General features: G+C 48.7%; 1 protein-coding gene across 12 annotated transcripts in view; it reads left to right on the top strand.

Annotated features, from left to right (window-relative positions):
• The window catches only part of RUBCNL (rubicon like autophagy enhancer), a 49,461-nt gene extending 37,154 nt beyond the window's left edge, over positions 1 to 12,307 (top strand). For all 12 annotated transcript variants that reach the window (XM_041731119.1, XM_041731117.1, XM_041731120.1 and 9 more), the window contains 7 exons: positions 546 to 691; positions 2,611 to 2,675; positions 5,856 to 6,094; positions 7,035 to 7,096; positions 9,148 to 9,301; positions 9,946 to 10,036; positions 11,337 to 12,307. In XM_041731119.1, coding sequence (XP_041587053.1) covers positions 546 to 691; positions 2,611 to 2,675; positions 5,856 to 6,094; positions 7,035 to 7,096; positions 9,148 to 9,301; positions 9,946 to 10,036; positions 11,337 to 11,449 — 870 coding nt within the window. In that variant the 3' untranslated portion in view covers positions 11,450 to 12,307. The remainder of the gene's footprint in view (positions 1 to 545; positions 692 to 2,610; positions 2,676 to 5,855; positions 6,095 to 7,034; positions 7,097 to 9,147; positions 9,302 to 9,945; positions 10,037 to 11,336) is intronic.
• Positions 12,308 to 12,773: the final 466 nt, after the last annotated feature.

Raw genomic sequence — 12,773 nt, 5'->3', positions numbered from 1 at the left:
GATCCCAGGACCCCGGGATCACACCCTGAGCCAAAGGCAGACGCTCAACCGCTGAGCCACCTGGGGATCCCCTGGAGTTTGCATTTTAAATTCTTACAGGAGAATTGAATGGTTCAGTTGGGAGCCACTGGATGTTGTTAAGCAGGGGAAGGGGCTTAAAAGAGCTGTTTCTGGGGAAGTCTGACAACAGCTGGGGGGTCCGGTTGGCAGCATCTGTCAGTCTGTCCACCAAGAGCGGTGAGGCTCCTGCTGGGAAATCAAAGCATTCCAGGTCCCAGTGACCTACTTACAGTAACTCCAAGTCTGGAAAGAAATGAACTTCCCCAAAATAAGAAAAGTGATCTCAGCCGGGTGGTGTTCCAACCAGCAATCCTGCAGACGGCTTCAGGGACGGGGAGGGCTCCTCTCGTTCAGTGGAGGGCAGTTTTAATTTTTCATGGCGAATCTTAATGCTGGAGACACAGTTGGATGCTCTTTTTCTTTCAGTTCCTGAAATATGCTCGTTCAGGTACACGCTCTGAAATCCTCCTCTGTGTTACACACAGGTTGTAAATGAAGAGCGCGTCCGGAAAGACTTTGAATCCAGTGTGGATGTGGTTCAGGAAATTAAACTTCAGTCGAAGATCAGAGAGGCTGAAGACTGGGAGCCCCCCCGATTTCAAATCATATTTGATGTTCATCCACCACTCAAGTAAGTGGGGCTGCTGCTTGGGCCTCCAGGCCGGGTGACAAGGTGTGATGGGTCCCACCTCCCCGTGGAAGGAGGTAAAGGGAAGAAAATTACACACCAAGGGATGAAGGAAAGTTTGTTTTAGGAAAAGGCAAGTTGGGCATATTTTTCTGAGTCAGCTTCTTAGCACCCTGTTTATCATGGGTTTTGGGGGTGGGGTGGGGGGTTGGGCTCCGTAGTTGGACAAGTTGAGAATTTAACTGTGTCCTGCATCATGTATGTTACATAGCAATTGAAAATTAAATAAGTTCAAGTGGAGATTTTTTTTTTAAGGGGCTAATATGGGACCTTAAAACTCATATACAAGAATTTTAAAAGATGGCTCTTTTCACCAGTGCAATGTGAAATAAAAAACGATGGATAAAAAAATCAATCAATCAATCAATCAATCAATAAAAATTTTAAAATTTTTTAAAAAATTTAAAAAACCCCAATGGATACATTTTTTAAGGGAAAATCTATTCTTGAGGAGAGCTCCTATAGTTAAGAAATGACACAGAATGCAAAAACAAAAACAAAAAAAAAAAACTTTGTTCTCTAAGAAGTAACCAAATCCTAAAAGACAAACGACAAAGAGGATGCAAAAGAAAAAAAGAAATAAACTCATTTTTATAGATGTATTTGTATAAATACAATATGTAATTATTTAAAGTAGTAGTTTTATTTGTCTCTGAGAGTATATGACATTATAAGGGGACATTTTAACCAGCTGCAGTTTCTCCATTCCTCTTGGGTTGTATTTAATGTGGCACCCACACTGCAGCATAAAGAAGGGACTGGCGATGGTGAATGCCTGTGACCCACGGAAGTGCCTCATAAGCTCTGTCATGCATTTTTTTTATTTTGTTTTGTTTTGTTTTTTAATTTATTTATCCACGAAAGACACAGAGAGAGAGGCAGAGACACAGGCAGAGGGAGAAGCAGGCTCCATGCAGGGAGCCCGACATGGGACTCGATCCCGGGTCTCCAGGATCAGGCCCTGGGCCGAAGACAGTCCTAAACCTCTGAGCCCCCTGGGCTGCCCCCTACGTTTTTCTTTTGAGAGAACACCGTGAAGGCCTCTGGGGTGCTTGGGCGGGAGAGCTCCTTCCCTAGGCTTTGCGAGGGATCACTTTCCTTAGCAAGGGGTGTCTTTATTCTCTAGAACTTCCTACGTCGTCTCTTAGGGATACAGGTAGGGTTCCACATATTTTTACCTGGGTCATTTTGGCTGATCCTAAACTGTAATAAAACTTTGCGACCACCTTCGTATTTCCAAATCACATGTGAAGTTGTGGCATCAAACAGTCCAGTAGAAAACACGTCAGTAGACTGTTGCTCAACGGAGATGTTTGATGCTTACGTCTTACCCGACCTCCAGATTTCTTTGGATCCATTTGTGAACTTCCCGATGCATCACCTCTTGGTGTTTGGTCTTCCTGAGCTTTCTCCCATGAGTTACGGGTCTCCGGTTCTCTCTGGCGGGGCTCCTGTGCCCGCGTATTGAGCAGTCTCTAAAGATCCCGTGGTGGAAGAGTTATTCATGATACCAACTTCTGCTTGGCTGGTAGCAGACGTTTTTAAAAGACCCAGAGATCAGAAAAACAAAACAAAACAAAACACACACACAAAAAAACAAAAACAAAAAACAAACCCAGAGATCCCCCCCAACATAACAAAAATAGAAAAAAAAAATAATAAAATAAAATAAATTAAAAATAACTTAAACAAAAGACCCAGAGATCTCAACTAGAAAACTCTACTGAAGAATCCTATAATGAAAAATGACCAAAAAAGGCCCCAAGCTGGGAAAAGCACCATGATGTCAATGTCCTTTCCAGTCAGTGAAAAATGCTCCCTTGGCTATTTCCGAAATGTAACTTACCGTTTTCTGTACTCAGGAGGGATCTCGTGGTAGCAGCCCAGAACTTTCTGTGTGCTGGCTGTGGCACGCCGATAGAACCCAGTAAGTACGGACAGTGGCTTCCTTCCTAGTATGTGGCGACAGGGCGAAGAGGAGCCCAGTCGGAGCGTGCATTGCTTTTGTGGACGAGGTTGTTACAAGGACGTCATGATGTTGCCCTTTCTTTCATGAAGAGGCCACGTTGACCTATCAGGGCTGCGTAGCTGGCCTGGTGCCCTTGGCTCCATCCCCTAGTCCCCTCCTCTTCGGGCCCTCGGCTCCAGCCAGTGGCCTCCCTGCTGGTCCTCGAAGGAGGCAGGCTCACTCCTGACTTAGGGATTTGCATTCGTGGTTTTCTCTCCCTAGAATGACTTCCCTTACTTCACTCTTCTCTCAAAAGTTAGGAGGTTTCCTCTGGCTCCCATACTGAAAACGTCAACCTTGCCCCACTCCTGGCCACAAACATACACTTTACCCTTCCTTCTTCCTTTGTGCTTCTCTTCCTAAAATACTCTTAGATTTTACTGATTTTTCTCATTGTTGGCCTGTGTCCCTATCTAGACTCTAAGTTCCGTGGGGACAGACGTGTTGTCTGTTTTATTCATTGCTTTATCCCCTGCTTCTTACACCAGCACCCGGTACACAGCTGTTCCCCAAAAGATACCTGTGGAAGGTTTGTGTGGCTTATGGAGGAGCTACCCAAACCCCTCCAAGAGGAGGTGGCTTGAGGGGAATCATTCCTGGCTCAGCTGGGGCCTAGAAAATCAGACTTCTTCCAGTCAGAAATGCAAATTGCCCACTGAAGACTGGGAATCACATGTTCTGCTCATGAGAGTGTCCCCAGGTCTGCCCTGTGGAAAGCTGGGGAGAGGAGCTTTGCCGGAAATGGTTCCCTTGGCCTTCGATGGGAAGTCATGGAAGGGAAAAGACTTTGAGGACTCCACCTCGAGAAATAAAAATAGAAAACAGAAGTCTGTCTGGGATTCCTTCTACCACACTGAGTGGCAGTTCTAGCCATTCATCACAGTTGTAAACCAGTTTCCTTTAAATGACTCATCCCCCCGCCCCCCACCACCAAGCTAGTCCAGTAGGGACCCTGTTTGGTTAACCACTGTATCCCGGTGCCTCCGTGTTGAGCACAGGACTGAGCGCATGAGTCAGAAGTTATGGACACGTCACCGTGACTCCATCAGCTCTTAAAGTGTTCCCCTAAGTTGGTTCAGCGATGGAGATGGAGGCCTGCGCTGGTGGCATAAACGTGGTCCTCCCCTCGTAGAACTTGCTTACTGGAGGGCATAGCTATCAGCCAAGAGAACAGCAAGGGTGGTGCTTGCAATGAAAGAGAAAGTCCAGAGTGCTGTGGGATTGACAGCGCGGGAACTGAATCTGCGCTTGGGGGGCTGGGAGTGGGAAGTCCTGTAGGGAAGTGATCGCGCCCAGAAGCATGTGCGTGCGTGTGCCATGGGGGTAGAGGTCACCATGAGCAAAGAAAGGGCCTGCAGCGGTTTCAGAGAAGTCCCGTGTGACCGGAGAGGAGAAAGCAGGCCATCAGAGGCGCCCAGGGCACACGTGGTGGATGCGTTATCAGCCGCGTCGTCGGTTTTGGACTTTGCCTGTCAACTTCCTATGTAGTTCTTAGGATATAGTTTGACTCTACTTTTTTTTTAATTTTTTTAAAAATATTTTATTTATTTATTTGAGAGAGAGAGAGCCCCAGCAAGAGGCAAGGGCAGAGCAGAGAGAGAAGCAGGAAGGAGCCCTGAGCAGGGAGCCTGATGCGGGGCTTGATCATGACCTGAGCTGAAGGCAGATGCTTAACTGACTGAGCCACCCAGGCGCCCTTTTACTTTTTATTTTTAGATATTTTTGGACTTAGAGAGGAGTTGAAGGAGTTGAGGGAGGGAAGGACACGCGGGAGACTTAACTGAATTGCTGTCTTCTTCTAACCTGGGTGGTGGGTACCCAGGGACTTGTTGCACTCGTCTCTATACCTTTGCGTGCCACCGTATTCTGTTAGAGGTATTTCCGAAAGCAGCGCTTGCCCGTTTTAGCAAACGAAAAAAATGCAAAGAACGAAAATCCTTCCTCCCACCCTTTAGAAGTCTTCACTAGTGGCTTTGTGGTGGGGATCTTCTTGGACTGTGCATGTGTGTATTTTCAAAAGCAAACTCAAGATCGCATCATACAGATCTGGAACGGGATGTCCACTCCGCACGCTCACCCACGCGTTCCTGGGCTCTCTGGCGTTCCACTGCTGAGTGCGCTTGCCTAGCCAGTTGCTTCTTTAACGTAGATTTAGATTGCTACCCCTCCTGCGATATCAATGTGCTGTAGGAACACCCTTCTAGATCTCTCCGTGTGTGCGTTAGCGTTTCTGTCTCGTGTTACAAAAGTAGGATTCCTGCTACACAACGAAGAGGTGAAGTATATCGGGTAAATGTCCTCCTAGGAAGCAGCCCTCCTGTCAGCTGGCGGGTGCAGGGGGTGCCCACCCCTCTGCACCTCACCTGCTCCAGATCCTCTACCACAGGTGACAGTCTGATGCAAAACCAAGTAGTTCATAACCTGCACGTCCTTGTTACCGAGACTGTTTCTCACGTCGTCACCAGTCATCCGCATTCCACGTTTCCCTGTATTGCCTGTTCCCATCCCTCGCGCATTTCCATAGGGTCTTCCTCACCGATCTATGCAGGAGGTCTTTGGGGTGCTCCTCCCTAAGAGCCTCCAAAGCATGCTTCATAATTTACAAAGCCCTTCCCATGTGTGAGATATCCCATAATCTAACTCTGGGTTGCTTTTCATGGCTTCAGGATAGTTAACCTGAAGAGTTTCCCACCAGCCCTCAGTCTGCCTGCCAATGGGAGGCAGAGCATGGACTCCCCCCAAATTTCTAGACCCTAAATCTCGTGCTCATTTGGCCACACTCTTGTTTATTCCAGAGCCCCTCTTCCAAATTCAAGAGTATTTTTAGGAGATTTCTCTCTCTCTCTCTTTTTTTTTTCTGACAACTGTTTTTGGAAAGCAGAGCTCACTCATGGCCATCCTCCACGGCCTTGGGTGGCTGCCCCAGCTTTCCCAGCTGTCGTGAGGTCGAGTGATGGGGTCAGCCGTGCACACCCAGCAATCTGAGCCTTGCACCTGGGACGGGGAGGGGAGGTGGGACCGGAAAGCAGGAGGAATGGACAGCGGTGGGTAGGCTGCCCTCCGAGGTGCCCTGCACTCAGCCTCCTGTGCGCCCTGCAGAGTTCGTGAGGCGCCTGCGGTACTGCGACTACCTGGGCAAGTATTTCTGTGACTGCTGCCACACCTACGCAGACACCTGCATCCCGGCCCGGATCCTGAGCACGTGGGACTTCAGGAGGTACTACGTCAGCAACTTCTCCAAGCGCCTGCTGGACAGCGTGTGGCACCAGCCCATTTTCAATTTGCTGAGCGCAGGCCACAGCCTGTACACCAAGGCCAAGGAGCTGGACCGAGCCAGGGTGAGCGGCTGCCCTGCGGGGAGGCCGGGCCAGGGGCACGCTGCACCGTCTCCGGGGACCCCAACAGCCCACCCCCACCCCAAGGGGCCCATCGACCATCAGAGGCTGGAGCAGTAGCCTCAGGACCCTCTCCAAGGCCTCAGAACCCGTTTCCTATTTATGCATCATTTTGTGTTTATATGTAACTTTTGAAATTTACTTATTATTTTTTAAATGAAATTCTCTACATTTGGGGTTTACTGCGTGAGCATTAGATGCACAAATGCAAGTGAAATGATTACTGATCAGGTTAGTGGACGTGCCCATCTCCTGGCCGTTACATCATGTGTGTCCCTGTGTGCGGCGGGAGCACCTGAACCGCACCCTCTTGGCAAATTTCCGGTATTCAGTAGAGTATGAGTCACTGTGGTCCCCATGTCATATATCAGACCTCTAGACTTATCCGACGCAACTGCAATTTTGTTCCCTTTGGAAAATGTCCCCGTTTGCCCCACCTCCCCATCCTTGGTGACCTCCGTTCACCTCTGCGTCTGTGTATTGGATTTTCTTTAAGATTCCACATGTAAGTGGGACCATGCAGGTTTTTTCTTTCTGTGTCTGTTTTATGTCACTTAGCATAATGCCCTCCAGGTTCATCCACCTGGATGTTTGTTGCCACAAACGGCAGGATCTCCACCTTTGGCACATTAGCTTTCTGCTTTCCCCAAAGAAGGCCCCCAACGGTTGTGTAAGCTTCAGACTCCATGAAGCTTGGGGTCCACCTGGACCCTCTGAGGATCTCTGGACTCAGCCATGAACCTCTGCTACATAGACGGTTAACTTCAAAGGCTCGTCTTATAGAGCTGCAGCATTTCCAAGTTAGAACAGTTGCATTTGATTTACTCGTTTCCTGTGTCACGTATCGCCTTAACGTTTCCCCCTGTTTGGTTTCTCGCATTAGGAAATCCAGGAGCAACTTTTTCAGATCAAGAAGCTGTTGAAGACCTGCAGGTTTGCTGAAAGGTACTAACTAGTGTGGCTGGGCCGGGCCGGGCCTGAGCTGGGGAGGGCTGCGAGCCTCCACACACCTGCCTGTGCCGTGTGCCACCTGGTCCCCGCCGCTCCGATCCACATGGTCTCTCCCTAGGTCGCTCCCTGGCTCGCTAGTAGTGAACTTCTAATTTCGGTTTTGTTGTCTTACCGGTGGATTTTTAATCGAATAGATTTTTAATGTATTTATTTTAAAATAGATTTTAATATCTTTGTAGATATTAAACCTAATATATTTTAATACCTAGTAGATACTTCGTTAGATGTGTAATACCATTGGTTATTTAAAACAAAACAAAAAAACTAGACTTTAGCTGAATCTCTGTGCACATCTGAAAATATGTCCTTAAGATAAATTTCTAGAAGTGGAAACTTCTGGAAGCCATGACACAAAGGTATAGGCGTGCCTTCATTGACAGAGATAGAATTTTTTTTAAGTGAAAAAACAGATTACTCAAGGGGTGAAGATTATGTATTATAATAGGATATAGTTTTAAAATTTTGTTTTGTTTTAAAGCTTCTTTCAGCTTCTGATCTTCATTTAATGATAATGTATTGCTTTTGCATTAAATTTATTTTTTTTTTTAAGATTTTATTTATTTATTTATGAGAGACACAGAGAAAGAGGCAAGGACATAGGCAGAGGGAGAAGCAGGATCCGTGTAGGGAGCCCCATGCAGGACTCGAACCCAGGACCCTGGGGTCACAACCTGAGCCCAAGGTGGATGCTCAACCGCTGAGCCTCCCAGACACCCCTTGAATTAGATTTCTTGAGGAGGAGCATGTCTCCTATAGTTATTTGGCCTCAAGCTCTACCTCATGGCAACGGTGTGACAGTTCAATTACTTCTCAGGCTGTCGCTTTTCTCGTGTGTAACATATAACAAGACCCACAGTTATTACCGTCTACAAAAATTTCCTGAGTATCCATTCTGTGCTTCAAATACAAAAATCAGTGTGACTGATGTAAAGTCCAGGGAGAAAGCACAAACAGATCATTGCCCAACCAGTGTTGGACACATACGCACATGCCCTGAGGGTGCAGAAGAGGCAACATTGAAGTCTGAAGGGGTGAGGTGGGGAAGAGGGCCACAAAGCTTCCCGGAGAAAATGCCTGAGCTTGAAGAGCGAGTTGGACCGAAAAGGTGTCAGGGGTCCCCCAGCCGATAAAGCGGTGTGAGCAAGCACCCCAGGCCAGATGGAGAACTCCACGCAGTTTGGCACGACTGGAAGGCCACGTCTAGCGTAGGCCGTGGCCGGGTTGGGGCTGTGTGCATGATAATGCCACTACCCGATTTGGGGCATTCGGGAAGAGGTCACTGGCGGTCGGGGAAAGCTACATTCAATATTTGGGTGTCCTTGGGACACTCAGGTGGCTTTGATCTGCTCCCAGTTGGATGCTCAGGGCTGGACTCCTGGATATGGGGATGGGGGGGGCTGGTCACACGCCTGCCTACGGGCAGCTGGACAACAGTCAGCATGTAGATGGACTTGAAATTGAGCCAGAATGGAGAATCAAGTAGTTTTCTTCTTCTTCTTCTTCTTCTTCTTCTTCTTCTTCTTCTTCTTCTTCTTCTTCTTCTTCTTCTTCTTCTTTCTTTCTTTCTTTCTTTCTCTTTCTTTCTTCTTCTTCTTCTTCTTCTTCTTCTTCTTCTTCTTCTTCCTTTTTTTTTTTTTTAAATCTCAGTACATGTTTTTCAGACTTGAAGCACAAATTTGCAGGTGTCTTTTGCGCAGTGTAACATGGGCAGGCTGCAAGGGGTTTGTTTTTCTGCTGGTTCAGCTTTTTGAAATCCGCTTTTATGGAATTTTAAGATCCTGGCTTTCCAGGATCTTTGACATACTTGCAAAATGTAAGATGACGAGTTAAGGTTAACTGGCCCTTGGGCTTCTTTTAGTTTTAGTTGTTTTTTTTTTTTTAAATTGAGTTCCAAAACATTAAGTGCGAGTGCCTGCTAACCCCTCTTGTCTCCCGGCCTCCGTGCGGGTGGGTGTCTGAATTGCTCTTTGTTTCCCCCCTGGCAGCACGTTAAAGGCATTTGAGCAGGTGCCGAGGCACTTGACCGACGATCTCCACCTGTTCTCTCTGGAGGACCTGGTCAGGGTCAAGAAGAGGCTGCTGGTGCCCTTGCTCAAGGACATTCTCAAAGCTTCCCTCGCACATGTGGCCAACTGTGAGGTAAGGGCTCACCTGGGACTGCTGTGTCCCCAAGCTATCCTTGACCCATCAGGACCTATGATGGGTGTTCTGGCCTTTATCTCACTTAACGCCCACCAGCCGTGAGGACAGTATTTTCAGATGAGAGAAACGAGGTTCAGAGCTGTTCAGGAACAGCTGAGATCACCGTGCTGGCAAGTGGCAGGGCCGGGATGCAAGCCTGGGTCCAGTGACCTCTTCGTCTTGAGGGCCAAAGCCCTGCATGGGGCCTCCCTGGACCCCCGTGTGCCCTGCCGTGCCACGTACAGCCATGGGGACTCATAGTCCAGTGGCACAGGCGCTCTGTGTCTGCGTGAACGTAGGAACTGTGGCACAACCATCAGAAACAAAAGTAGATCATTAAAAAGCATGCGTGCAAAATCAAGATCTTTCCCTGGTGCCTCCAACTCCCAGGCTATGAAATGTCTCCACGCAGAACCAGTGCACATGTGCCGTTTGAATCCACTTGCTACCCTAGAGTATGATGTAGCTTCCCATTCCTTCTAGAAGCTGGGGTTACAGACGCTTAAACACGGACGTTTATAAGGTTCTGTACAAGTAGTAACGGGGCTCCTCCATCAGAAGGCCAAATGGGGGCCTTAACTTTTTGGCACCTTCCCTTACAGCTGTGTCAAGGAAAGGGCTTCATCTGCGAATTTTGCCAGAGTACAGCCGTCATCTTCCCATTTCAGACCGAAACGTGTAGACGATGTGCAGGTATCTTAATAACTTCCTAACATGCGCTTAATAATAGCTTAACAACCGAGAGACAGAATTAACGGCAACTCAATACTTTAAGCACAACAACGTTGTTTAAAGCATCGCGGTGCTGGCATGGGCCTGGATGTTGGATGGGAGCTAACAGAGTTTTGGGTGCGGGGGGGGGGGGGGGGTGGGGGACGGGTGCCGAGGATGGGTGGGGCAGGGGCTGAGGGTGAGGACTCCCCGTGTAGGGTTTGGGGAGAGGGGTGGTTGCTCCTCGGCCCATGCCCCAGCTCTCTTACACCAGCATAGCTGCGGCTCATTTTTACAATCAGATCACAGTCAGATCACAATCGATCACAATCGATCACAATCGATCGCAATCGTGCCTGAGGCCTGGGCACCAGCTCCGGCTTCTTCTGCGTGACAGTGGCAGTCGCCGAGTGGCTATGGAGACCATGGAGGCGGGGGGACCCAGCACAGTTACTGTCTGGCTCTTTCCAGGAGAGCGTGGCAGCCTTGTTTGGATGTGTCCATGCTCGAGGCAATCCTGTGATCCCTAAAGTGGCTCCTGGGAGCCATCTGATCCTGCCTGCAGCCTCAGCCTTGACAGGAGCCCTTCCTCCCCTTAGGCCACTCCCGCCGTCTCCCCTGACCCCTTAGGGGGCATCAAGCACAGGCTCCCCAGCAGACAAGCTCCAGCCCGGATTTGCATGCACGAAGCTCACGGGGCCTGTTCTCAGGCCAGCACCTGTTGGGGGGGGGGGGGAGGTCAGCAGGCCTCGGCAGAGGGAGGAGTCCAGCTGTGGGTGGCAGCCGAGAAGGCTCAGCAACTCCCACAGGGTGCTCTGGAGCTGGAGCAGCTCGGCCTTCAGCGTTGTCACGTCGTGGGGACAGGGCCCAGCCACATCCTTAAACCCAGTGTTGCTTGGTCACCAGATCCCGGCCAGAGGGAAAATGACCTTGAGATGACCTGGAAAGGGGGGAGGCAGGTCTCTCCAGTTAGGGCCATTTCCAGGGAGGGCTGCCTCCTGTGGGGTCGGCCACTAACACCCTGGGGCAGCCCCGGGTGCGGGGGCGGGGGGGGGGGGGGTTGCACTTCGTCCCCAGGACATCAGGCCTTCTCAGCCTCCCGTTCGTGACCTACCGGGGGCTTTAGAATCCCTCCATGTGGAGCTGCCTCATTTCTAGTTGGATGACTCTGCTTTCTGGCTTCGGACCACCTGTCTCCCCGGGATGGGGATGAGCACCTGTAGTAGGTGGGAAAGCAAGGTAGCCGGGTCGCTGACGGCTGTCCCCCCTCCCCCGCTTGTAGGGTGCAGAGCTTGCTTTCACAAGCAGTGCTTCCAGTCCTCCGAGTGCCCCCGGTGTGCCAGGATCACAGCCAGGAGAAGACTTCTGGAAAGTTTACCCTCTGCAGCAACATGAGCCCCTGACCACGGTGGAAAAGACTGTTCAACATGCCTTATAACACCGATTTGTGTCGATTATTGACAATCATGTTTCAGATTTTGAGTATTGTATATTAAGAAAAAATAGTGGCCAATCTTTTTTATTATATATATATATATATTTAACGTGTTACAAAGAATGCACATTTTTTTGTTATTAAGCATAGGTTTGTTACTGGTGGTCTTGTTTACAAACGTTCAGTGTTTTTGCTGCTACTGTTTTTTTCTTAAGAATTTTTTTTTTTGATACTTCTTATAATTGTCTTTGGTTGCATTCAGCTGATACTGGAGCCTATTTTTTTATGAATTGTTAACTGACAAGGCAAATTACTCAGTTCGTCTTTCTACAAAGCTAGTTTTAAACAGATTGGTACTTTCAATGAACAAAAATGCGAACAATGATCTGTTTACTCCGGGGCTTTTCCCCCCCGACTTAAATGCCACTTTGTAATTGCATCCGTGTTTTAGATCTTACTTATTCCGGGGTTGGCACAGGGAGTCCCTGTTCCCTCTGCAGGTGCATCTATGTCCAGATGAGTGTGAGCTGCTTAGCGGGGCTGCAGCTGCCGTTCGAAGGTGTCGCCCCTGCGGGCCACTCTCAGGCACACACCGACCCTGTACTTGTCCTCTCCCTTCCACACACTGAATCAAGGGCCGCATGGCTGAGTCGAAGCCTCATCCCTGCCCTTTAGGATTTCGTCTCGTGGATATAAAACTGAACATAAGGTATTGACAGACTTAATCTGTGGGAAAGTCCCATCAATGAGCAATGTGATTTTAGTAATGACAATAAAATCATGGACCTCAATTAAAAAGGTGAGGTAAATCGCTCAACCGTTATGAATTTATTTTTCCTAATATTTCTTTTATCTAGATGATTTCTTGAGGCATGTCGGTCTGTTTTGTTGTTGTTGTTTTTCCTTCTACCTCCTGTATACTTTCTCCTACTTGAGAAGGGTCCCGGGCCCACGTCCTTTCTCAGCACATCTTCCGCCTGGAGCACGGGGGTCGCACACCCCAGGACTCACGTGCCCCAACTAAACCTATTCCAAGTGAACTTCTCAAACAGTAGGGGCAGACGATAGAGTGGGACCTGTCCTTCCCTAACCCCATCTAGTTGTGTGCAGGTGCATGTGTGTGTGTGTGTGTGTATTTTATTCAGGGGTTAATATCGAGAACATGAAAGAAATGGATGTGTCCTACTAATCTGGTATCTACTCTTTCCGTCACTTGGTTTCCCATCCCAGGTGCATCCAGAGCTGTGCTCCCATTCATGATTTAACCCGATCTCTTTTAAATAA

This window comes from Vulpes lagopus, chromosome 16 (genome assembly GCF_018345385.1).
Source record: "Vulpes lagopus strain Blue_001 chromosome 16, ASM1834538v1, whole genome shotgun sequence".
NCBI lineage: Eukaryota > Metazoa > Chordata > Mammalia > Carnivora > Canidae > Vulpes > Vulpes lagopus.
This window is presented reverse-complemented; position numbering and strand designations above follow the sequence as displayed.